At 45.1% G+C, this 23955-nt stretch overlaps 1 protein-coding gene across 1 annotated transcript; it reads right to left on the reverse strand.

The window, feature by feature from the left end:
• Positions 1-14289: 14289 nt before the first annotated feature.
• On the reverse strand, positions 14290-20919 carry LOC129340543 (regenerating islet-derived protein 4-like). The gene is made up of 6 exons (XM_054995399.1): positions 20837-20919; positions 19837-19916; positions 18176-18267; positions 17352-17492; positions 15537-15726; positions 14290-14537 (listed from the first exon to the last, which is right to left on the reverse strand). Exons 2-6 carry the CDS (start codon positions 19901-19903, stop codon positions 14470-14472), a joined length of 558 nt encoding a protein of 185 aa, XP_054851374.1. The 5' UTR covers positions 19904-19916; positions 20837-20919; the 3' UTR covers positions 14290-14469.
• Positions 20920-23955: the final 3036 nt, after the last annotated feature.

Below are 23955 nucleotides of genomic sequence, written 5' to 3' on the forward strand. Positions count from 1 at the left end.
GACATCCGACCCGCATTAGACCTGTATGCGAGTTCTCCGTTTAAAGAGTGTCATGAGGCCTACAGAAGCATCAGAATGAGGAGCCAGAATTGTCTGGGCCTCTTCCAAATGGATTTCATTTCACATTTTCCATGCTTTTCTGTTTGAAAAAAGGGTACCACACCAGGCAACAGATTAAGCTACATCCTTTCTCCATGATGAGCTAGAAGTTTGTTTGTTTTTTAATTGCAGGGATTTCCCCTCCCCCAAACAATCAAAAAAGGTGGAAGGATTTGAGTCCAGTGGCACCTTAAAGACCAACAAGATTTTCAGGGTACAAGCTTTCGTGAGTCAGAGCTCCTTTCTTCAAAAAAGGCACAGGCTGAAACAAGGTCCAATCCAGGGCTTTTTTTCAGCTGGAACACGGTGGAACGGAGTTCCAGAACCTCTGGAAAATGGTCACATGGCTGGTGGCCCCGCCCCCTGATCTCCATACAGAGGGGAGTTGAGATTGCCCTCCGTGCCGCATCATGGAAGGCAATCTAAACTCCCCTCTGTCTGGAGATCAGGGGGCAGGGCCACCAGCCACATGACCATTTTCTTTGAGGACAACCCACTGAGTTCCACCACCTCTTTTCCCAGAAAAAAAAGCCCTGGTCCAATCTATTAACTTAAATTTCTGTGGCTTCATTATAATGAGGGTTGCCAGCCTCCACGTGGTAGCTGGAGACCTTCAGGTCATGGAGATCAGTTACCCTGGTGAAAATGGCTGCTTTGGAGGATGGACTCTATGGCATTATATCCCAATTAGGTCCCTCTTTTCCCAAACCCCAGCCCCCCGCAAAACTCCAGGAATTTCCCAACCCAAAGCTGGCAACCCTAAAATCATAGGGTTGGAAGGTACCTCCAGGGTCATCTTGTCTACCCCTCTGCACAATGCAGGAAATTCACAACTACCTCCCCGCCCCACACCCCCAGTGACCATGCCCAGAAAATAGCAGAACACAGTCAGGATCCCTAGGTGATCTGGTCTAGGGAAAATTTCTACCTGATCCCAAAGTGGCAATCGGCATTCCCTTGGGCATGTAAGAAGAGGCCAAGAGAACTAAGCACTGATGTACCCCATCCTGCCCTCCCTCTCATGATCTAGGTTCACAGAATAAGCATTGCTGTCAGCTGGCCATCTAGCTTTTACTTTAAAACTTCCAAAGAAGGATAACCCTATAGTATATGTCTAGACCTGACCAACATCACTTCACTCACACCCTTCTAGATTGAATTAGACTAAGTCCTAAATAGCTCAGGTGCAAGAGAACTGCCTCTTCCTCCCTCAAGCCCAGTTCTAAATGCAAGTGTCTTCTCTGTGATTTTGCTGAAGAAAACAGGGACGCTCTTGCATAAGAAGTCTACAACCTATTCTCAGTGACCTTCTGTCCCTTACATGTTCTCTACCAGTTATATGTTACATTTATTCATTCTTCGGTGTTTTGTCCCTCACTGACTTCTGAAGAACAGTGTGTTCAAAAATGTACGCTCCATAGTTTCCTTCCAAGTCCTGATGATACTCAGGAAATTCTAGGGATAGAAAACTGGAAAAGCTAATTAGAAATATGTCTCCGTGTCCAAGCAACATTAACTATGTGCTTATTAACTAAGGTAGGCAATAGAATTGTCACTTTAATTTTGCGTCTTTTCTTGGTTATATCACTCAATGCTACATCCTACTGCCACCTAGTGGCAGAGGAGCAGTAAAGTCCTTTGGCCATTTCTTGCCTTGAAGTAACTGTTACTTGCTTGAATGTCAATCCAATGTATATTCTCAGATAATAAACAGGAGGCTTGATTTCTATAAAACAGTTTTTTCTTGCAAAGCAAAAGTTGACTCTGTATTTGCTTCTGACCGTTTTATTTTAGTGTGCAATTAGACATGGACCCCTGGAATGCTTTCCAAGGCTGTACTTCTCAAATAGCTCACGTGCGTTGATGCTCCAAATGTTGCAGCTTAGTATCCTTGGGGGGCTTTGAATTGTGGCTGATGTTGAAATGGGCATGGCACATTACAGAAAAATCACAAAATATCAAACCCTTACCTTGGGGAGCTTAAAGTGAAATTTCAGCACAGAGGAGTCAGTGGAAGGAGGGCGTGAAGATATCGGATCAATTGAGTGGTTCTTTTTATTTATTTACACTCCACTTTTCTCCCCAACGAGAACCCAAAACAGCTCACAACATCACTCTCCCCTCCCCCATTTTATCCTCACAACCACCACTTTGTGGCTGGAGAGTCAAGGATATTTCAGCCTAGAAATAAGGCGTCAAAGAGGGGACATGACAGAAGCTTATAAAGTTATACAAGGGGTGGAGAAATTGGATAGATGCTGGTGGTGATGATGATGAAGACGATGGTTCATTTACATATGGCTCTTTTGCACAGAGCGGAGAACAAAATCAGTGTTACTATTATCTCCATAATACAGCTGGGGAGCTGTAGCTGAGAGGAGTGGCTTACCTAAGGCTGCATGCTGAGCTCAAGGCAGTAGTGAAAATTAAAACAGCAATGTGCGGCATCACAGTTCAGTTACTTAACCACTACATAGATCCAGAGGAGTTAGCCATGTTAGTCTGTAGTAGCAAAATAGAAAAGAGTCTAGTAGCACCTTTAAGACTAACCAACTTTACTGTAGCATAAGCTTTCGAGAGCCACAGCTCTCTTTGTCAGATGCATGCAGGGTATGAAGAAACTGGTCAGATATATATAGGTGGTGAGGGGAGGGGGGAGTAGACACAATCAGTAGCTTCTGATAATGGGATCAATTATTTCTGATAATGAGATATCCATTCATACTCTCTATTCAATCCAAGTCTGACTGAGTCAAATTTACATATGAATTCCAATTCAGCAGCTTCACGCTGCATAACTGATCTCATTATCAGAAGCTACAGAAGCTAGTCTTAAAGGTGCTACTCTTTTCTATTTAACCACTATACTACATCAGCTTTCTAAATAAATAAATCCTGCACATATACAATGCGGCCTCATACAGGCTGTTACTCAAAAACACCTCCATGAGACAAAATTTGACAGTTCACATTTTCTGACACTACACAGGTCATTTCCTACCCTGTGGCTGAGATACATTTTGACCTGTTCATGCCCTGTTGTAGGACAATTAGCTTTTTCCTGTTGAACACCCAAGCAAACACTGGGCTTTAAAAAAAATAAATCAATGCAGGCGGGACTGCTTCAGGATCGCTAAATATTGCATACACCCTTAAAGCCATCTGCATGAACGGTCTCGGGCATGAGCCTAGGGGTGCTACAAGTTTGTTGCTATTTTCATTTGTGAAATGTTGGAGAGCGTGCTGTGAACAATTGGTGGGAAAGGCCCACATGGTTGAGCTTCTGATAAAAATCACCCCTCTGGTAGTTAACCTACCAGTTCTGCAACATTCATAAAAGGGAATAAAGGATATTTCCGTCAACCTGCTGCCCTTAATTTCATCACATCCGTCTGATATCCACATAGCAGCCACCAATAGAGTGAGGAATCATCTGAGATGCTTCAAACTTAGTAGACAACCAGAGCATAACACCCAGGAGTGCCAAACCAACAGGTAAGGTGGGCGGGCGAATTTTGCTTAAAAGGAAGAATGGCCCACAGATGGGAATGGATTCATCGCTGGACAATCAACGTTCCACTCCAGGGCATCAAAAAGGGCTCATCATCGGCCAATAGGGAGGCAGCAGTTGGTTGGCCTCAGTTCCCCATCTGTAAAACGGGAATCCATGTGAAATAAGTGTTGCAAAAATTATTGCTGGGATGTAGGTTGTTTGGTGGGCCAAGGTCTTTTTGACAGTATTTTCAGGCATGGGAGGAAACAAGGATCTGCAACGTTAGCCCCTCTGACTAGCCAGTGGTAGGAGGCTTCTCGATTTGCCACACTCCATTGAAATACCGCCCTGTACTGGATAGCCCAGGTAAGCCTGATCTTGTCAGATCTCAGCAGCTAAGCAAGGTCAGCCTTAGTTAGCAATTGGGTGGGAGACCGCCAACGAAGACCAGGGTTTCAGAGGCAGGCAATGGCAAACCACCTCTGTTAGTGACTTGCCTAAAAAGCCCCACAGGGGTTGCCAACAGTTTGGCTTGAAAGCACTTTCCACCACCATTTAAATAAGAGGAGCCTGGTCTTCTTCTGTCTTTGACTGTCAATAAAGAATAATAACAACAACAATATTCAATTTATATACTGTCATTCAGGTCAACTTAACGCCCACTCAGAGTGGTTAACAAAGTAAGTTATTATTATCTCCTCAACAATCCCCTGTGTGGTGGATGGGGCTGAGAGAGCGCTGGAAGAGCTGTGACTGACTCGAGGTCACACAGCTGGCTGCAAGTGGAGGAGTGGGGAATCAAACCTGGCTCTCCAGATTAGACTCCTGCCACTCTTAACCACTACACCAAACTGGCTCTGAAGACCTCCCTACTCTATTGCTAGCTCCGGCTACTGAAACCTGAGAAACTGCATTGGAGAATATACAGTCCCGGTCTAAATCTGGGTATGGGCAGTCTCCATGGGACCTGGCCTAGCCTTGAACACAATGAATCAGACCATTGGTCCCTTGAGGTCAGTATTGTCCGTTTGTGAATTTTGCAGGGGAAAGAAGAGAATGGGATCTCTTGCTTATCTAAATGTCTTTGTGTTTGGCTTCCTGGTTTCAACCATCTTGGTGGGAGGTAAGTTTCTCCTCAGCAATCTGTTGGGAAATCAGTAGGATTACCAACTGCCAGGTGGGACTGACGATCTCCCAAAATTACAATTGAGATCACGGAGATCAGTTCACCTGGAGGAAATTACTGCTTTGGACTTTATGACATTATACCCTGTTGAGGTCCCTCCTCAGCCAAACCCTGCCCTCCCCAGGGTCCACCTCCAAATCGCCACAAATTTCCCAACCTAAATTTGGCAACCCTAAAAAATAGCGTTAAGATATGTGACCCTTTCCATTGCATAGGGAAAATGTGCAGGATCCAACCCAATAAATTAAAATTTTGTGGAAATAACACTTAATTTGTCATTTCAAAGCTGTGTATAATCAATCCCAAATTAAACTGAGAAAGAACTGAGGATATATTCTGAAGCAGACTCCCCCCCCCCCCCCCCCCGCATTGAAATATTTATTTTATTAATATAAATTCTAATAACATTCTATAATCCTGAATATTATTGAATTTAAGAGGGAGTAACAAGGTGCAAAAGATTGATTTTTTCCCAAATTAAATATACCAATAGGACATTTTGTATAGTTTACTAAAATGTCATCCCAAACCGATTTTTTGAAACAAAATGAACATCTGTTAGATTTCACATTTATAGAATATTCCTTTGGAAATCTGATCCATGCTGCAATTCTAATCTCTGAATATTTAAATTCAAAATTCTGATGCCAAAAATCTTATCTTTACTTGCAGTGTAATGTAAATTTCTTCCATGAATAATCAATTGGTTTGTAGATATGAAAAGGCCTTGAAAGAATAGTACCAGTCCAGACAAATTAGCCTTGGCAAATGCCAGTTTAACCAGCAGGGGACACCTCAACTCTCAGGCCCAGAAAGGAATCGCCTCTTTTTTCCCAGTCTCATTTTCTATCCTTCTTTGTTCTTTTCTCTCGCCCCTCTGGTCTGAGTAGTTACGACTGACTCCTGTCCCAGGGCCTGGCTACAATACCAGGGCAACTGCTATGGATATTTTGAGACGAAGATGACCTGGGAAGAAGCTGAGGTGAGAAGATGGTGACTATAAAGTCTAACACAAGGCATTTTTTCTGGGAAAAGAGGTGGTGGAACTCAGTGGGTTGCCCTCGGAGAAAATGGTCACATGGTTGGTGGCCCCGCCCCCTGATCTCCAGACAGAGGGGAGTTTAGATTGCCCTCCGTGCCACTTGGCAGCATGGTGGGCAATCTAAACTCCCCTCTGTCTGGAGATCAGGGGGCGGGGCCACTGGCCATGTGACCATTTTCAAGAGGTTCCAGAACTCCGATCCACTGCATTCCTGCTGAAAAAAAGCACTGGTCTTACATAACAAAGACTACTTCTGAACATCTTAATCTCTACGCTGTTCTCCTTTCGGCCTCGGAGTGAGTCAAGAAGTGAGGAGAGAAGGGGAACTTGTGTCAAAATAAGTTTTTTGCACTTATCACAAGTCATGCTAGAAGCAGAAGATGGCACTCTACTGGCTCCTTATGGCACCTGGTTGTGTTCGTCTTTGGTCTCTGAATACCATTCTCCAGCCATTTCTAGCTGTGATGCTGAAGTGCAACGGAGAGTAGGGCAAGAACTCCCTCCTCTAGCAAGCTGTTTTGCTTGCTCATTCAGTAAAGTGCCTCAATCTGGCTAGCGTGAGACCTCTTGTGTCTTACATCCCTTGAAGAACCATGAGCGCTTGCGTAATCATGGCAATGAAACCAAGGAATCCATGAGTAGATATTTTAATAATTAAACATTTAAGTATTGCTTCACAGTACTTGAAGGGCTTCACCTACCTCAGAAATACCAGAACTCTTGTTAGGATGTTGATGTTCAACATTATAACCTTTATGGAGGAACAAAGTCTTGTATCTCACCTTGGACTACCTCCAGAGATCATGATAGAGGCAAAATTTGAACCAAAGGTTACCAGGTTCGCACCTCACCACTATGTTGCCTTATGCCCTCTGTTGCTTTAAGTATGTGCTTCTATGTGCTACCTGTGCTTCAGATATTATCCTACTGAATAGTTATATGTTTTCTAATGTTAGGCGTAGAATTTCTTGTGTTGCTCTGTTTCAGCATTTCTTCAACTCTGTATTGATTCTTGCTAATGCTATGTCTTTGTAAACTTGTATTTATTTACCCTATGGCATTGTTTATGGAAATGCCCTTGATGTTGACTGTACTAATTTCGCACTGTGTAATCCACCTTGAGTCTTAGTGAGAAAGGCAGACTATAAATGATATAAATGGATGGATGGATGGATGGATAAGGAGCAGTGTAAGCCATGGAAGTATCTGTCTAGTACATTTTTATCCAGCCACAGTCCCAGCAGCCATGCATCGTACGTCCTTCATTTTTTTATCTTCACAACAGTCATGCAAGGTAGGTTGAGCTCCAAAAAGGAGGCCGTTTTCACAAACGCCCTGGGAGATCACGCAGACTCATGGCATGAAGCATCTTCCTAGCATGATTTCCCAGCACAATCACCTTTAATGGCCCGATGATGTCAGAAAAAGGGCCATTAAACGAGATCGTGCTGGGCAATTGCACTAGGAAGACGCTTTTATGCCGTGAGTTTTGCGTGATCTTCTGGGCACATGGCTGTGTGAAAACAGCCGGAGACTAGTCTAAGATCTTTTAGTAAATCTTAAAACAGGGCTGAGATCTGTAACCTGCATCTCCTAGATCCTAGACCAGTGCTCTAACCGTTGTACACAGTGGCCTAAAAGCATTTTATTCTTGTATTTGCCCAGGATGAGTGCAAAAGCTATGGCCACAGAGCTGATCTCGCTTCCATCCTCACCAATGCCGAGTCCCTCATGGTCGCTAATCACATCTCCACTCATCAAACTGAACCTAGTGATGTCTGGATTAGATTTTATGATGTTCCTCCAGATGTGAGTATCTAGAACCCGCAGCACGTCTGTTCCGTTAATGTCTTTGGTAGAAAAAGGAAGCAAAGCGCTAAAACTCGAGGAGATCAAGAAGGAGGGGTTACAATGAAACGCCATATGCAACATATAGAATGTTAATTTCAATTTTCTATTTTTCACGTGTTCATTAACCAATTTTATACATACATTCAGTCACACCATCCCATTTCCAATAAATATATTTTGTGCATAAGTCCGAAGTGAGTCATATTATTTGTCTTTATTTCTTTCTTATTCTTTAAGTCTATTTCCAAGAACGCTCAACAAGGCTGACGTGAAGTCTGTGCAAGCCGCTTGTGCTCCCCGCTGGGTAGAATGGAAAACGGCACTGCGGCGCTGCAAGATGCTGGCTGTGTTGGCTACGAGCTCTGCCAGCTTATTTCTTATAAGCTCGTTTCGAGTTCATCTTCTTTTGGCCAATCATTAATTTCTCCTGACAATTATTTCTTCAAAGTTACTGGATAATCATTTCAGATCGGGTCCAGCAGAACCCTTGTTGAGCGTTCTTGGAAAGAGACTTAAAGAATAAGAAAGAAATAAAGACAAATAACAGGACTCACTTCGGACTTATGCACAAAATATATTTATTGGAAATGGGATGGTGTGACTGAATGTATGTATAAAATTGGTTAATGAACACGTGAAAAATAGAAAATTGAAATTAACATTCTATATGTTGCATAGGGTGTTTCATTGTAACCCCTCCTTCTTGATCTCCTCGAGCGTTAGCGCTTTACTTCCTTTTTCTACCAGTTGTATTAGGAGATTCCCCTTTTGAGTGAAGTGCCATTAATGTCCTTAACAGACAACAAACAGCTTCTTCAAACATGGTCTCCTCTACATCCAGAGATATGACTCTCTAGATATTAACTTGGAGTCTATTTATATGGTGCAAAATGAGACATCCTAAGAATTTCTGTATCCATTCTGTCCTTACGGGTGTAGCAATCATGTTGTTGAAGAAATGTTTGGAATCATGTATAAAATTCTCAGTGAAAACGGACTTAATTTAATTCTGTTGTGTTAAGACAACACCCAGTCCCAGTACTGGCAAATGGGATCTGAAATGAAATTGAGGTACGTTGTACCTCCTATGGTTCTCTGATTCTTGTGGTCATAATTGTCTCCAAAGATGTCAAATTTAATATGGTGTTCTCTATCAGTTGTAGAGGTCACCATGAATCTTATAGGTGAAGGTGACCTCTTAGTAGACTTACCAATAGACTTACCTCCTGTTCTGCATCCCCAAGCCCCCACTGCTGCTCAGTAGGGCAGCAGAGGAAAGATGGAGGGGAGTTGGAGTCACTCCAACAATGTGACATCACTTCTGGTGTGAACCTGGAAGTGATGTCATCATGTTGGGGCAAAGCTCTTGGATTCTATAGAAATGTTATCATAAAACGTAAGGTTTCTGTGAAATCTTAGAATGTTGCCCCAGTACAAATGACATCATTTTGGAGTGTCGTCCCAGTGCAAATGACATCACTTTAGGGTTCTCACCGGAAGTGATGTTGCAACATCCAAGCAACACCAATTAACATGTCCCCTGCCCTCAAAAGCTCCCATTGGATGCCAAAGATAGGCTGGCAACCTTGCCTCTTAGCTATGCCAGGTCAAACTACTGAGGGCTGGACTGACATGGCTTGGCACAGTCTGTGAACTAACAAGCTGAAGGTAGCCCGCCTGTTATGCATTGTGGCCTACTGAGTGCACTTCTGTTTTTACTATCCCAGACAAGAGGCAACATGAGTTAATTTACTGAGGCCTTGTTGGGCTGCCATTACATGGCTAGTGGGTTGTAGGTTATGACGGTGTAAGCCATAACCAGGACAAGGAGTTAAAGCAATAAGATACTTTTGCTATCCAGAATACACTGGCATTTCGTCTCCTCAAAAGCTGTTTCTTCACAGCTTCTTTTCTCAACCTGCAGAATGGAAAACGGAGAAGTTCAGACGAGTCTTCCTTCAGCCACAAAACATGGGTGCCAGAGGCTCCCAGACACAAGGGGGAAAATGAGCATTGTGTCCGGCTGACGTATTCACCTTCCCTCCTTCCTTCACGTGGTAGAGAACAAGCATGATTTCAAGACAGCAGATTCCACGGCCTGGATCTGGATTATCAAGCACAGTAATTCCGAACAATGCTTTGGAACTAGCTGTCCATTGTGCAGGGTGGGCCTCCAAGCTGTTCTCTTGATGGTATTTCATTCTTTTATTGGTTGGGTCACTATGGAAATTAAGAGCAAGGATGCTGATAGATGTAAACTCTTCACTATTCTTCCCTTGCACAGCACATGCTGGTGCCTAAAGGAGCAGCAGTGTTTCATGGGAATTCAGAACATTTCGCCGTCCCCAACTTAGTCTTTTGGGTCAAGGCAACCTTGAATGGGTTTATGTCAGCCATTGTTACTGAAGTGCTGCCATTAATACACTCTGGCAGTTCTATATGACAGTTTCCCCAGTGAATTAATGTCGGATGAATACACAACGGAGTCATCTGCGGTCATGCCAAAACACTGATATATGAAACACCCAGTAACTCCAAGGCCTGTGCAAATTCAAATCGAACAAACTAACAAAATTCCAAGTCCCAGACAAAGAAACCTGAATTGTGTGCTCTCCATAAATCAAACTTTTAATGCATATTACTGAGTCTGAATAATTTTTTCTTCTTCTTCTTGTGATGGGAGGAGCAGGGGTCTAAGCGGGGACACCCTGCACTATCTTCTGAGATTTTATCAGGAATTTCCTAGTCACTTTCAAACTTATCATTACAATCATGAATGCTAGAAACGAAAGAAAGAAAGAAAGAAAGAAAGAAAGAAAGAAAGAAAGAAAGAAAGAAAGAAAGAAAGAAAGAAAGAAAGAAAGAAAGAAAGAAAATGAGGATTTATAGAATGTTGACGTTATTATATTTGCATTTACATAGTCTAATTGCCGAGGGACATACATAACCCTCGGTACGGCATACTGGAAAAACATCAAAGGGAAATAGCATGTTGTCCTGTGCTTCTTTGAATGGTGAAAGGTTCCAGGAGAATCACTCGACCAGGGCCGGGGTGTTTTCGGTCCTGGCCCCAACCTGGTGGAACTCTCTGTCGGAAGACAGTTGGGCCTGTCAGGATCTTTTATCCTTTCGATGAGCCTGCAAGACAGAGATGTTCCGCCAGGCATTTGGTCTCTCTGCTGGTCTTCTGCCTGTGTGTGTGTGGGGGGGGAGGCACATAGTCACCTCCCCACAACAATGTGTGAGTAGCCACAGGATACTAACCCACAGCTTTACCCTCTTTATAGATGATGAGCAGGTGAATTGCTGAAATGCCGTATGTAAAATTTGTGTTTTTAATTTCTGTATTTTGTTTTTGTTGTAACCTGTCTTGAGCCCACTTGCAGGAAGAAATTCTATTTATTATTATTATTATTATTATTATTATTATTATTATTATTATTATTGATGATGATGATGATGATGATGATGATGATGATGATGATGATGATGATGATGATGATGATGATGATACTTCAGATATGCTTTCTTTTGACATAGGTTTTATTCTCAACATTTGCTTTATTTACAGATATAAAAGTATAGGTGGAGGATATATAAAACCACTTCTACAGGGCAGGAGATTTTCTGCTCAAAATGCTTTTATTTTACCACTAATGGTGCAGTGCTAGGCATGTTCAACCAGAAGCAAGTCCTACTGTGTTCACTAGTCCTCACTCTCAAGCCAGCATGTATAAGAAGAGTTTGGTTTTCTTTGGGCAAGGATATTTCCGTGGGTGGGAAGAGGGGAAGATCTCTTTCCTTATGTGCATATTATATTCAACAGTTACGGAAAGAGCTGCCTTCCCTTGCCCTTTTCATCTTCGCAGAGCCCCGCCAAAGACTTATTAAAAGAATATGCTTTGAAAGGTTAAAGGACAAAAGTCCTGGAGATCATTAGGGCTTTGGTAACCAGAACATTTCTCCATCTGAGATAGGGTTGCCAGCCTCCAGGTGGTGGCTGGAGATCTCCCGGAATGACATCTCTAGACTAACCAGATCAAGTCCCCTTGCAGGAAACGGCTGCTTTGGAGGGTGGACTCTATGGCATTATACCTTGCGGAGGTCCCTCCCCTCCCCTCCCCTCCCCACACCCCATCCCCTCCAGGTTCCACTGGCCAAAATTTCCTGGAATTTCTCTACCCAGAGCCTCCAAGCCTAATCTGAGACTCCCTGACTAGTCAGGCCCTCTCCTCACAAACAAGAAATGAGTGAGTCTTTTTGCCCCCCCTTTTTTTTGCTAGTCCATTTTTGACAGCAGCCGTCTCCCACCCCACAGTGCTCTGTTTAATACTGAATACCACATTGTGGACTATTTTTAATCTGTATTTGTACTGTATTTGATGCATTTTATTGTGTGTTTTGTATGCTTTTATCTTTTATTGTATGTGGATTTGATACTGTTACTCACCCTGAGCCTGCTTGAGGAGAGGGCAGGTTGAAAGTCAAATCAGTCCTGATCAAAGAGTTTTATGGATCCAGTGACCAACCAGAGGAAGCCACAAGTCCAGCCCCCTGCCTAATGAGCCAGTGTACTGGCATGGATGGGTCCGGTTTAAAGAGGAAGAAAAGCAATCTGTAGGGAGGGGCTTGCTTGCCTTGCTGAATTAAAGATGGAGGCTTGTTGAACAGCCTTCCAGTCCTCCTGGGCTGTCTGGCGAGGACTCCAAGGCAGCAGGCAAGAGGAGGCAGAGGACAGCCTGAATTGGTGGGGGACTGCCCCGTTTGCTTTAATGCACTAGGCTCTATGGGTACCCCCTGAATTCTTTCGCCGCTTCACACGTTACAGATTTGACCACCCCAAACCAAGCAGCCTCTGCCTCCCACTGAGAGCCAAGCTACAAGTGACACCTGACACAGGTTGGACACTTGTCAGCTTCCCTTGAGTTTTGAAGGGAAATGTAGGCATCCTGGTCTTGCAGCTGTAATGGAGAGCCAAGCTGTAAAACCAGGACACCTACATTTCCCATCAAAACTTGAGGTAAGCTGACAAGTGTCCAACCTGTGTAAGGCGTCACTTGTAGCTTGGCTCTGAGATGAAAAGGAGTCTACTAATGGCAAAAACGACTGGCTGGAATGGCCGGGAAAGGTCAGAATGGCCCTGGCACGTCCTGCCCTTTCATTCTGATTCTCCAGTTTTCAATAGAAAAGACTGGAGGAACAATCTGGACTTCAGTTCCGTGTCTTGGGTAAGGACAATGTACTAATGAAGGCATCAGGTTTCTCATTGTTCTGGCCCTCAATCATCGTTGCGGATACACAATGCCTCCTACACCTGTGGTTTCTCAGCGTGGCGAACATGGGCCATTGTTTTTTCCTCTGGATGAAAAGCAGAAGGGAGCTGCCTTCCGGACCGGCCTAACTGACTTTTACACATGAAAACTGAAATCCTGCCCTCAAGTCATAGTCGACAACCTGCATAACTTATTTCATTGGTGCCCTGCCTTTCTCCCAAACAGGGAGGGGCCCAAAACAGCTTACATCATTCTTCTCACCTCCATTTTACCCTCATAATGACCCTGAAAGGTAGGCTAGGCAAAGTGTCTGTGACTGGCCCAAGGTCACCCAGCAAGTTTCCATGGCAGAGCAGGGATTCAAACTCAGGTCCTAGACCAACAATACTTAAGTGGTTGGACTGCCAATCAGCACTTTGCTGGTTCAAATCGCACTGCTACCATGAGCTCAGCAGCTTCTCCTCTCAGCACCAGCTGCCCAGCTGCATTGTGGGATAACAACAACACTGACTTCCTTCAGCACTCTGAGTGGGGCACTAATCTGTCTAAAAGAGTGGTATATAAATGCAGTTGTTGTCATTACTACTACTACTACTACTACTACTACTTCCACTTGGGGGAAGGCAAAGGACTGCAGGATCCAAAGCCCTGCCCCTTGACCAGTGCTGAAACCTTATTCAGCCGCAACCTCCAAGCTTCTTCTTTCACAAGTTTATTGTCCATATACTTCCAAACCTTTTTGCAAAGGAGTAATGGACAGAAACTTGCTTTTAAAAAACAAAGGCTGAATACATAATACCAATCCAGTCCAAGAAATGGACTTGCAGGAGAAATCAAGAAATCTGTACTAGACTAGTGTAGTGGTTAAAGTTAGATTAGACCCAAGGAGACCCACGTTTGAATCCACTCTGCCATGAAAATTCATTGGATGGCTAGGAGCCAGTCTCTCTCTCTCAGCTTAGCCTCCGTCACAGGACTGTTCTAAGGATAAAGATGGAGCTTATATACGGCCGTGAAACTGGTTGGAGGAAAGGCAATCTAAAAAGGTAATGAATCTAGCATATACCAGTGGAGGAAGTAACATGAGCTACACACCAGTTTATGCTCATAAAGATTTTATTAATATTAATCTGTGCTACCGCCACTGAAGCCGACATGGAGGAAATGGATGAATGGACCAGGTTTTGATTCAGAAAGCAGATCCACTCTGTATGCTTATGTAAGTTCTATACCACTTTGACAGTCGTGGCTTCCTCCCAAGGAACCCTGGGAACTGTAGTTTTGTAAATGTGATGAATCTTCTCTGTTAGAGATCCCTATCCTCCTCCTTACAGAACTACATTTCCCAGGGTTCTCTGGAGAGAAAAAATGAATATCAAACCATTTCAAGTGTATAGTGTAGCTGTATGCTGAGAGGCTCTTTGGGTAGGGGATTCTGTCATTTGCGTGGTGCATTTGAGAGAACCAGTCCTTTAGAAGGAGAACATACAAGAGGTACTGCCGCACACTTGAGACTATGCCATCTCTACAGTTCATGCTTGCAGATGTAGGCATTCAGTTTCTGGCACTTGGTATTCCTCCATTTTGTAAAGTCTATGAAACAAAAGCAAAAGTCACACATTATAGTATAAAATGATAGTCAGCAGAGCAGAGATTCAACCAAAAATGAAGGAAGGAGGTTCTTCCTGCACAACATATAGCTGTACCCCTTGGTTTAGGGTTGCCAACTCCAGATTGGGAATTTCCTGGATATTTAGGGAATGGAGCCTGGGGAGACCAGGGTTTGGGAAGGGAGAGATCTTGGCAAGATATAATTCCATAGAACCCACTCTTTAAAGCAGCCATTTTCTCTGTCGTCTGGAGATCAGTTGTAATTCTGGGAGATCGCTAGGCACCACTTAGGTAGTCCCATTCCCCTGGTGAAAGCAAGGTTCTTTGCTCCCATTGCCCACTGCCTCTCAAAGAGGCAGCATGAGAAAAATAAAAGAATCCAGTAGTGTCACATATGGCATCTCATCAGGTAGCTCTAGGAATCATCAGAAACTCTATGGTAAAGCCGTAGAGTTCCTGGTGATTCCTAGAGCGGCCTATGTAACTCCCCCCCTTTTACTGCCGGTGATATGATGTTGCAGGGCCCCCTCCATATCCCCACCCACACTGCCTGCCAACCCTAGCTCCACCTAGAGGTAGACAACCCTACCCACGGTTCCTGAAATGACAAGAGGTATCAAAGGGAAGCAAGTGTTCCTATCTAATATTTCTGCTACCAATTGGCTTCCACTTTTCATCATCAATACAAAGTAAAACTTAAGATGTTCCCTCACTAATGTTTGATCAGATTTGCCTCAAGTCTGCACCTGCTTCCATCCCAGCCACTTCCCCCAGTTTTTCAGAGAGCCAGTGGCCTTGACATCCCTCAGCATGCAGGAGAAGGTTCTTAGGAGAAACTGCATCCACCACCCACGTGTCCAGAGAACGGCTAACTCAGCCATCCAAGGGGGGAAATCCTCCAGGACTGTCAGGGGAAAAAATGGATCTCTACAGTTAGAGGAAATGAATTGATTAGGAAGGCCTCCTTCCCAGAACTCTCACCTGCACGTTCACTGAGGCCTCTTTCTTCTGTTTGCTGAACGACACCGTTCTGATCCTGAACAACAGATGACCCACTCCCAGAACGCAGAAGTTCAACACAATACTTAGGATTCTTCTGTATCTTGGGCGGCACCACCAACCATGATTTGTAGTTGAAGACGGATCCATCAGCCCACCTCCATCTTCCTTTCTGCATGGTGCAGGGAGAGGAAACAACAGCAACGAAAAGACAGATTTTGAGCAGACGTGACAGAGATGCTCTCTGAAGACCCTGGAAACTCTTGCCTCAGTTCATGACCCTGGTTACGATTTATGTCAGGTCTAAGAAGGATTGCCAAACTTCATGTGGAGCCTGGAGAGCTCCTCGAATGACATCAGTTCCCCTGGAGAAAACAACTGCTTTAGAGGAAGGACAGTATGGCACTGTACCCCATTCAGGCCCCTCTCATCTCCTAACCCTGTCCTTCCCAGGGTCCACCCCCAAATATCCAGGAATTTCCCAACCCAGAGTTGGCAACCCTAGGCCTAAGCAATATGCATTCTATCAAACCAAATGCAGCCCAAATATCAGGCATGTAATGGCGGCCCAAGAGGCCTTCAATAAACCACTTGTTTTTGCTGGGCCAGGGAAAACAAAAGGGCTGTTGAGAAATGCACAGTGAGTGGGCCACCTTCACTTGTAAGATTCATAGCAACATCTAAGATTAATGGGAAACACTGTCTTAAACCTGGTCAGGGTTCCATGCCTACCAGGAAAGTAATGGAGCACTGATGAATGCTTACCCTCATTGAAACACAAGTTAAGCCCTGCCTCCGTTAGATATTTCCTCAGTTCTACCAAACATTTTTTCTATCATGACAGCCACCTTGATGAAGTGGCTAGAGTGCCAGAGGCTAGGATATGGAAGACCCAGGCATGAAGCTCTGTTCTGCCTTGAAAGCTCTCTGGATGACCTTGGGCCAATCGCATTCCCTAGGGTTGCCAGTTTCAGGCTGGGAAATTCCTGGAGATTTTGTGGGTGGAGCCTGAGGAGGGTGGGGTTTGGGAAACGGAGGGACTTCGGCTGAGCATAATGCCATACCGTCCACCTTTCAAGGCAGCCATTGTCTCCAGGAAAACTGATTTCTGTCACCTGGAAATTAGTTGAATTTCCAGGAGATCTCCAGTCACCACCGGGAGAATGGGAACCCTATCTCTCATCCTAACCTACCTCACAAGGTTGTTGTTGTGAAGATGAAATGTAGGAGAGGAGGATAACAATGTAAGCTGCCCTTGGTGAGGGCGAAGTGGGGTATAAATATCTAAGTGAATGAGAATTACAAATCTGAGGTGGAAATTAATGTCAATATTCTCAGGATCCCTAATTCTGCACCATATAATAGATTCCATGTTGGTGACTCTCCATACAGCAGTTAGTCTTTTTAAATAACAACAACAACAACAACTGATTTATGCCCACTCAGAGCGGTTTACAAAGTATGCCATTATTATCCCCACAACAAAACACCCTGTGAGGTGGGTGGGGCTGAGAGAGCTGTGACTGACCCAAGGTCACCCAGCTAGCTTCAAGTGGAGGAGCTGGGAATCAAACCTGGTTCTCCAGATTAGAGTTCCATGTTCTTAACCACTACACCAAACTGGCATCCATGTTGATCTGCAGTCAAAGAGAAAGACCAGCATCCAATAGCTCCTTAAAGACAAACTGGTGGTCTTTACGGTGCTACTGGACCCTGATCTTGCTCTTCAGTTAGTCTTTGTGTCTGTTTTCCTCATGAGGACATTGACTAGGCATGCAGTGGATTCTGCGTACTTACATGAGTAATATCGCGAAGACCAATCCAGACGTCACTAGCTTCATTCTGGAAAGCCGCAATATGATTGGCCACTACAAGGGACTCGGCTGTGGTAAGGATGGAAGCAAGGTGAGCCCCGCGAGCGTAGGACTGGCAATCGATCTGTGTGAAGCCAAGAACAACAATTTGGGTTTCGTTTCCACAGTTCACCTCTCTTAAAGCCGAATGGTTTAGAGTGAGTCGCAAGAATGGCTAAGATATTATCCTGTGAGCCCAGGAGTTGAAATCTTGCCTGTGCCATGAATTGATGAAAATGGCCTCCAGTAAGCTACTATCTCTTGGTCATATGCAATACAGACTTTAGTGTGCTGAAATGCTTTTACAGGGTTGTGGTAAAAATCATTCATAAAATGGATGCATTTTTGAACCCTCAAAAGCAGTATATAAATGCTAAGTGATCACTTCAGCACTTAAGGGACAGGGGGTGCGCAAAACATCAGTAGGATCCACGTACTTTATCCTCTGGGCCAAAAGATCAGCTGGAGAGAGGAAGAAGTTTCTGGTCTGGTTTCTCAGCACTTCAGCGCCACCACTTGAGATGGCCAGAGGTGGTATTGCTTCTAGCTCAACAGGTGGCAGACAGGGCAATAAAGTTCCCTCATATCCTGTGAAAATTCTGGTTCTTGGGAACTTGACAGGAGGAGCTCTCAAACTACACCCGGCTCTATATCGGCCACCAGTCCTGATAGGAAACTCGGTGGGGAGCCTAGATTTCCTTCTTTTGGACTTCCAGTAGGTGACAGATATACCTAACACCACCCTGTGTTAATGACTACCAGCCTCACCTCAGCCTTTTCCCATGACACCTTTGTCTCAAAATATCCATAGCAGTTGCCTTGGTATTCCAGCCAATCCCTGGCACAGTTGTCAGCCTTCACTGTTCAGGAAGAAGAGAAAAAGAAAGAGGGAGAAAGAGTAATGTGATCCAAAGCAGCGAGAGGCCGGGTTAGCTGGCATCAGACAGGATAAACCAAGAACTTTAAAGATATTTTCAAGGCCTTTTCCCTCTCTGCACAACCTGCTCTATACCCGATAAACTCATTTAGAACACAGAACTCAAATATGGTATTAGAACTTTGCATTTTTTAAAAAAAGAACTTATGTTTTATTTCAATGCATATTAGAAGTCAAAAGACACTGTACATAAAGCTGAAATGCAGGAAATTGTTGTTCTGTGTATAAAACTCCCTCTTTCAAGGTCACTTTTAGATAGCTAACAATGCAATCTTAAACAATGTTACATCCTTCTAAGCCCATTGACTTCAATGGATTTAGGATTGTTTTCTAAGGTTGATGTCCTGCGAAAAATGTTAACGCAATGAAGCACTAATTGGGCACAACTGATACATAATATTCAGATCTCCAGTTTTGCTTAAGATCTTTAATCCAATAGTATCCCTAATCAGGAATGCTATAAGAATTCACACTAGGAAATATATATATAACCACCAAACGCCTGTTCCGCCAGGCATTCAGTGGTTGAAGGGGGCGGTGCCATATCGGCCTCCCACCTTTGGGGTGGGGAAGGTTCTCCCCACCATTGCACCTGGTTAATTTATTTCATTATTGTTTATTGTATGTTGATTTTAGAATTGTTGTTTTCTTGTTTTTATTGATTTTAACTTGTTCACCGCCAGAGCCCCTGAGGATGGGCGGTTTATAAATTGAAATATAAATAAATAAATATAAATATATGATCCCCTGAATTTGTTTCAGATGTAGTATGGATGCTCATCTGTAAGACCAGAGAAAGAGATCATTTCTGGAAAATCCGTATTTATTGTCCTTTTAAAACCATATTTTGCAAGTGAGAACATATTAGTTTATCTCAAAGGTTTATGAATCACAGATAACATTATTAGACAATTTGCCATTGAAATTGGAAGGCAGCTAAGATTAATACAGGCTAGAACTTGTTTGTCTGAAGTTGGTTGTACAGAAAGTCTGAAGCACTAGTATGGGGCTTGGATTGGGGGGCTACTCTGGAACGACAATGCTTTGGGCCTAGGCTGGGATCGCGGTGTGCTTGCTTCTGCACCCCTGGAATGCTCAGTATGTATACTTGCAAAGATTAATAAGAGACACCATAAGATTCCAATGGCTTCCCTCGGTAAAACTTCCTGAAAAGTATCACCTCTTGGGTGAAAAGAAGCACAAAGCAGTATAACTTTCCCAACAACCAACCAAGTTCCATAGTGTTCAGTTCTTTAATATTCAGACCTATGGAGAATCATATATGTTTTACCTCTGATGAAGTCTCCCATCACACTAGAAATGCATCACACCTGCTAAGTCAGTAGGTCTATCAAGGGGGAAGGAGGAATGGGCAGAGACCCATGGAACATTCTGGATTGTATGAGGGACTCAGAGGGACTCTTTGCCTTGGGTGAGGGCATGTTAGTTCTTGGCAGCTCAGTCAGCACTGAGAAATTCTTGAAAAACTCACCTCCCAAGAAGATGTATGAAACCAGAAAACTGAAGAAGAAGGCACTTAAATAAGTGGTGGATGCCATTTTCTTGGTTCGCCTGAAAATACACAAGGGGAGATCATCTCAGGGATACATCACAACTGAGTCCATCTTCCAAAACAGCCATTTCCCCCAGGGGATCAGACCTCTCTAGTCTGAAGATCAGTTATTATTCCAAGACATCTCCAGGCTCCACCTGGAGTCTGGCAACCCTAATTGCAGCCTCTACCATTAGTCTGGTTACCAACCTCAGGTGGAGCCTGGAGTTCTCTCAGAATTACACCTGATCTCCAGACTAAAGAAATACCTACCGAGCAGGTACACAGTATTATAGTCCATGGTCCCTGTCCCTTTACCAAAGCATAAGCTCACAAAAGATGTGTCCCTGTATTGGCAGAGTTCAGGAAATAATCCAATCCACGCTTTGGAATTTGCTTTCAATGAATTTACTGCAACAGGATTTTTGCAAAAGACAATAACTGACTGCAGGCCACTAATGCAACAGAGAGACCTTCAGAGCACGAGCACTAACACGTACTGATACACAGCAGAGAGAAGGGGGGGAAAACAAGAGGTCGGTTGAGCTGCAAGAGAAAACGTTCAATAAACCCTAAACACTAGAGAATGCTCTACAGCTCCCCCTAGGGTACAAGTGAACTAAACTACTTTTCCAGCCGTATTTTCAGTAACTAGATTCTAGCAGGCTGTTGTTTGTCCAACACCTTTCCCCAGAAGGGCCCTAGATCAAACCAAGAACATTGACAGATGGTTTATGCAGCCCTGCCCTCATCTTTGTAAACAGCAGGTAAGCCACAAATGTTCCCATTTTACAGATGGGGAAATAAAGTCAGCAGAGCAACCAACCTTGATTCTACACTGTCTTGGTCTAAACCTGGAAGCCAGATTTCTCAGGTCTAATCAAATAGATTAGATTTTAACCCTACTAAGTGAGCACCTAAGAAAAGTTTACCAACTCACTTGAGTCCTTCAGCTGCTTCTCCTTCCAAGATAGTTATACCTGCTGAGTTTGGAGCCTCTCAGATGATCTTCTAGTCTATGGGCAGCTGTTATATAGTTGTTGGAGAGAAATGATGAAATTTTAAAACCGGTTGGCTTGAGGAAATGCCTGGAATCACTTTCGCCAATGTTGCTCAACATGTAGGCCAGCCAGCAATGGGTGATAGTATCAGGAGCCCAAATATCAAGCACGACTATAGAAATGCTAGTTGGGAGAAGCAAAGGAGTCCATTATTAGGGGAGAAAAGTTTTTGCTACACTTGCTGAGTACATACTTTGGTAAATCGGATTTGAATCCATGCCATAATACCTTACTATTTTGAAATACTAAGATGGGGGACCAAAAGGAGAGATTGCAATGATAGCGACTTGTTATCCACTGGAGTCTTTTGTAGAGAGCTTGTGGATTTGACAGGGAATCACTTCTAAGCATGCCCCAACAAACTTCCAATCTCCTGATTCTTTAGCACAGATGTTAGGCTGCAAAAACAGCCAGCTGTCAGCTTGGTGAATTCCATCATCAGGGCCTGTGTCACCATTGAGGCGGTGAGGCGGGTGCTGTGCCAAAGGGGGCGCCGGAGGGGGTGCCGGGGGCGGAGGTGCGCACCACGGAGCTGGTGTGCCTGGCCCACAGCTGCTGCAGCCGGCCAGCCCCATGCCGCCACCGCCACCACCTCCGCCACCAACACATGCCCCCAGCCGGGCACAGCAGCCATGGGCCGGGCACGGCAGGCATCCCGGGCGGCATGCTGAACCTCCCCAGCCACCCGCCACACCCAACTGGGAGCGCGGGCAGCCTCCGCGCGCCGTCCCAGCCACCCGCCAGCCAATGGGGCTGGCTTGCTGCATGATGATGTCATCACGCAGTGATGTCATCACACAGTCTGGGGGGGAGCGCGCGCATGTAGGGGCAGCTGCAGGCACCAGAAACCCTGGCGCCACCCGTCCATCATTATGAGAAGAAATAATGCAAACATATGTGTGGATTATTAGATGTAACAATACTAATGGGAGAACCTCCCATGTTCCTTTTCAAAAACTATTTGACTAGCCTTGACCAAACATTGCCAGCAAAGTTTCCATCCAACATAAAGACCTAGCTCAACTGGTATTTGTGTGGTAGTGTGGAAGAGAATTATCCAACGTGTGCGGAATCCGTGTCTGCTCTATCATTCTCTGCCCCCCTCCTCCACCTCACTCCATTTTTTCTCCTGCCGCTCCATCGAATGAGCACAGGGGATGGACTGCAGGGGTTTTTCTACTGACTAAACACTTGCATGAAGAAATGCCAGAGATGGAGGATGTAGAATGGAGGGGAATTGGCCGAGAGTGCGTGAAAAGCTGGCTGGATCCAACTCGTAGTCACTGACATGAGCTCATTGGCAGAGTCATTGGTGTGAATCAAGATATGCAAGTGAGGTTTAGCAAGCTAGGCAGAAGGTCTTGAGCAGCAAATGTTAAAAGATTTCAATATATGTAAATGTTGTTCTTGAACTCATTCTTTTCTCCTCTTAGCTCTCCTTGACAGGCTATAAGGAAAACTATAGGCCTCGGGGGAATTGCTTGACGTCGCCTGGAAGGAGAGTTGTTTCAAAAACCTCCTACCCTCAGGACTTGATAATGTCAACAAATGGAAGCGTTATCCAACTTTAGGGCTGCCAGACCCCTGGTGGGGGGCCAGCGGGGGGGCATGCATCTTCCATGCGCCCCCCCCCCGCGGTGCTGCGCGCCCCCGCACACAGAAACCGCCAGGATCAGGCCTGTTTTGGCCTGGATCGGGTCCCCTGTGGAGCACGGGAGCGTTCCTGCGCTCCGCAGGGGCCTAAAACGGGCCCGATCCGCGGCAAAACGGACACAATTGGCACCAAAATGGGTGCGGATTAGGCCCGTTTGGGCGTAGATCGGGCCCGTTGTGGGCCCCTGCAGAGTGCAGGAACGCTCCTGTGCTCCACAGGGGCCCACAACGGGCCCAATCCATGTCCCAACAGGCTGCGTGGTGACGTCACTGATGTCATCACGCTTGCAGGAGCATGCGCACGCAGAGCGCACACACACACACCCCTCTCCAGGTAAGAGCCAGGCCCAATCTCCCGCTGGGAGATCGAGGGGACCTGGCAACCCTATCCACCTTGCTTCTCAACATAGGGTAGTTGTGTGTGAATATTTGTGTCTGTGGCCTCTGGACATATCAAGGGGAAAGGAGACAGTGGAAGTTTTGGAAGAAAAACGTCCTGAGTGGGTTTTGGAGGACCAATGGCCCACCTGGCTACAGTTGCCTCGTGGTTATTTTTTTAATAGGCTGCCACACCACAGGTGCTGTACGGAGGAACCCCAAGAACGCGTTCATGCAACCCTTTGCGGCCATAGCCATCATTATTACTCATTTGTCTCACTTTCAAAGGCTGGGCCAGCCAGACTCTAATCTCAGGTTCAAAGAGGGTGCCCAGTAACAGAGAAGAGCTTGTAACTGCTGTAGCACAGTGGTTAAGTGGTTTGGCTGCGAATCAGCCCTCTACTGGTTCAAATCCCACTATTGCCATGAGCTCAGTAGGTGGCCTTGGGTAAGCCACTCCTCTCAGCCCTGGCTCTCCACCTGTATTGTGGGGATAATAAATAATAACACTAACTTGTTCACTGCTCTGGGTGAGGCACTAATCTGTCTAGAAGAGTGATATATAAGTGCAGTTATTATTGTTGTTGTTGCTATTGTTTGTTGAAGATAAATAAGGCCTTACAGGCAAGGTAATGGTTATAAAGTCAAAGAAAGGCTGCTCAGTATCCCTCGCATGCGTGCACTCCCAGCGCTGCGTGATGATGTCACTTCTATGATGTCATCACGCAGGGCGGTGCATGCCGCCCGCATGGTGCGCCGGTGAAGGCAGCATGTTGGGCTGGGAAGCCGCCTGCACCATTTGCCTTCCCGCAGGCGAATGGCACAGGTGGCCTCCCAGCCCCCCGCACTGCTTTTTGCCTGCCCTGCAGGACAGGGGGCGCACGGCAAGCCGGCCACCCCCTGTCCTGCGGGACACGCGAAAGGCAGTGCAGGGGGCTAGGAGGCTGCTCATACTGCCACCCGTGTG

This window comes from Eublepharis macularius, chromosome 12 (assembly GCF_028583425.1).
Source record: "Eublepharis macularius isolate TG4126 chromosome 12, MPM_Emac_v1.0, whole genome shotgun sequence".
Taxonomy (NCBI): domain Eukaryota; kingdom Metazoa; phylum Chordata; class Lepidosauria; order Squamata; family Eublepharidae; genus Eublepharis; species Eublepharis macularius.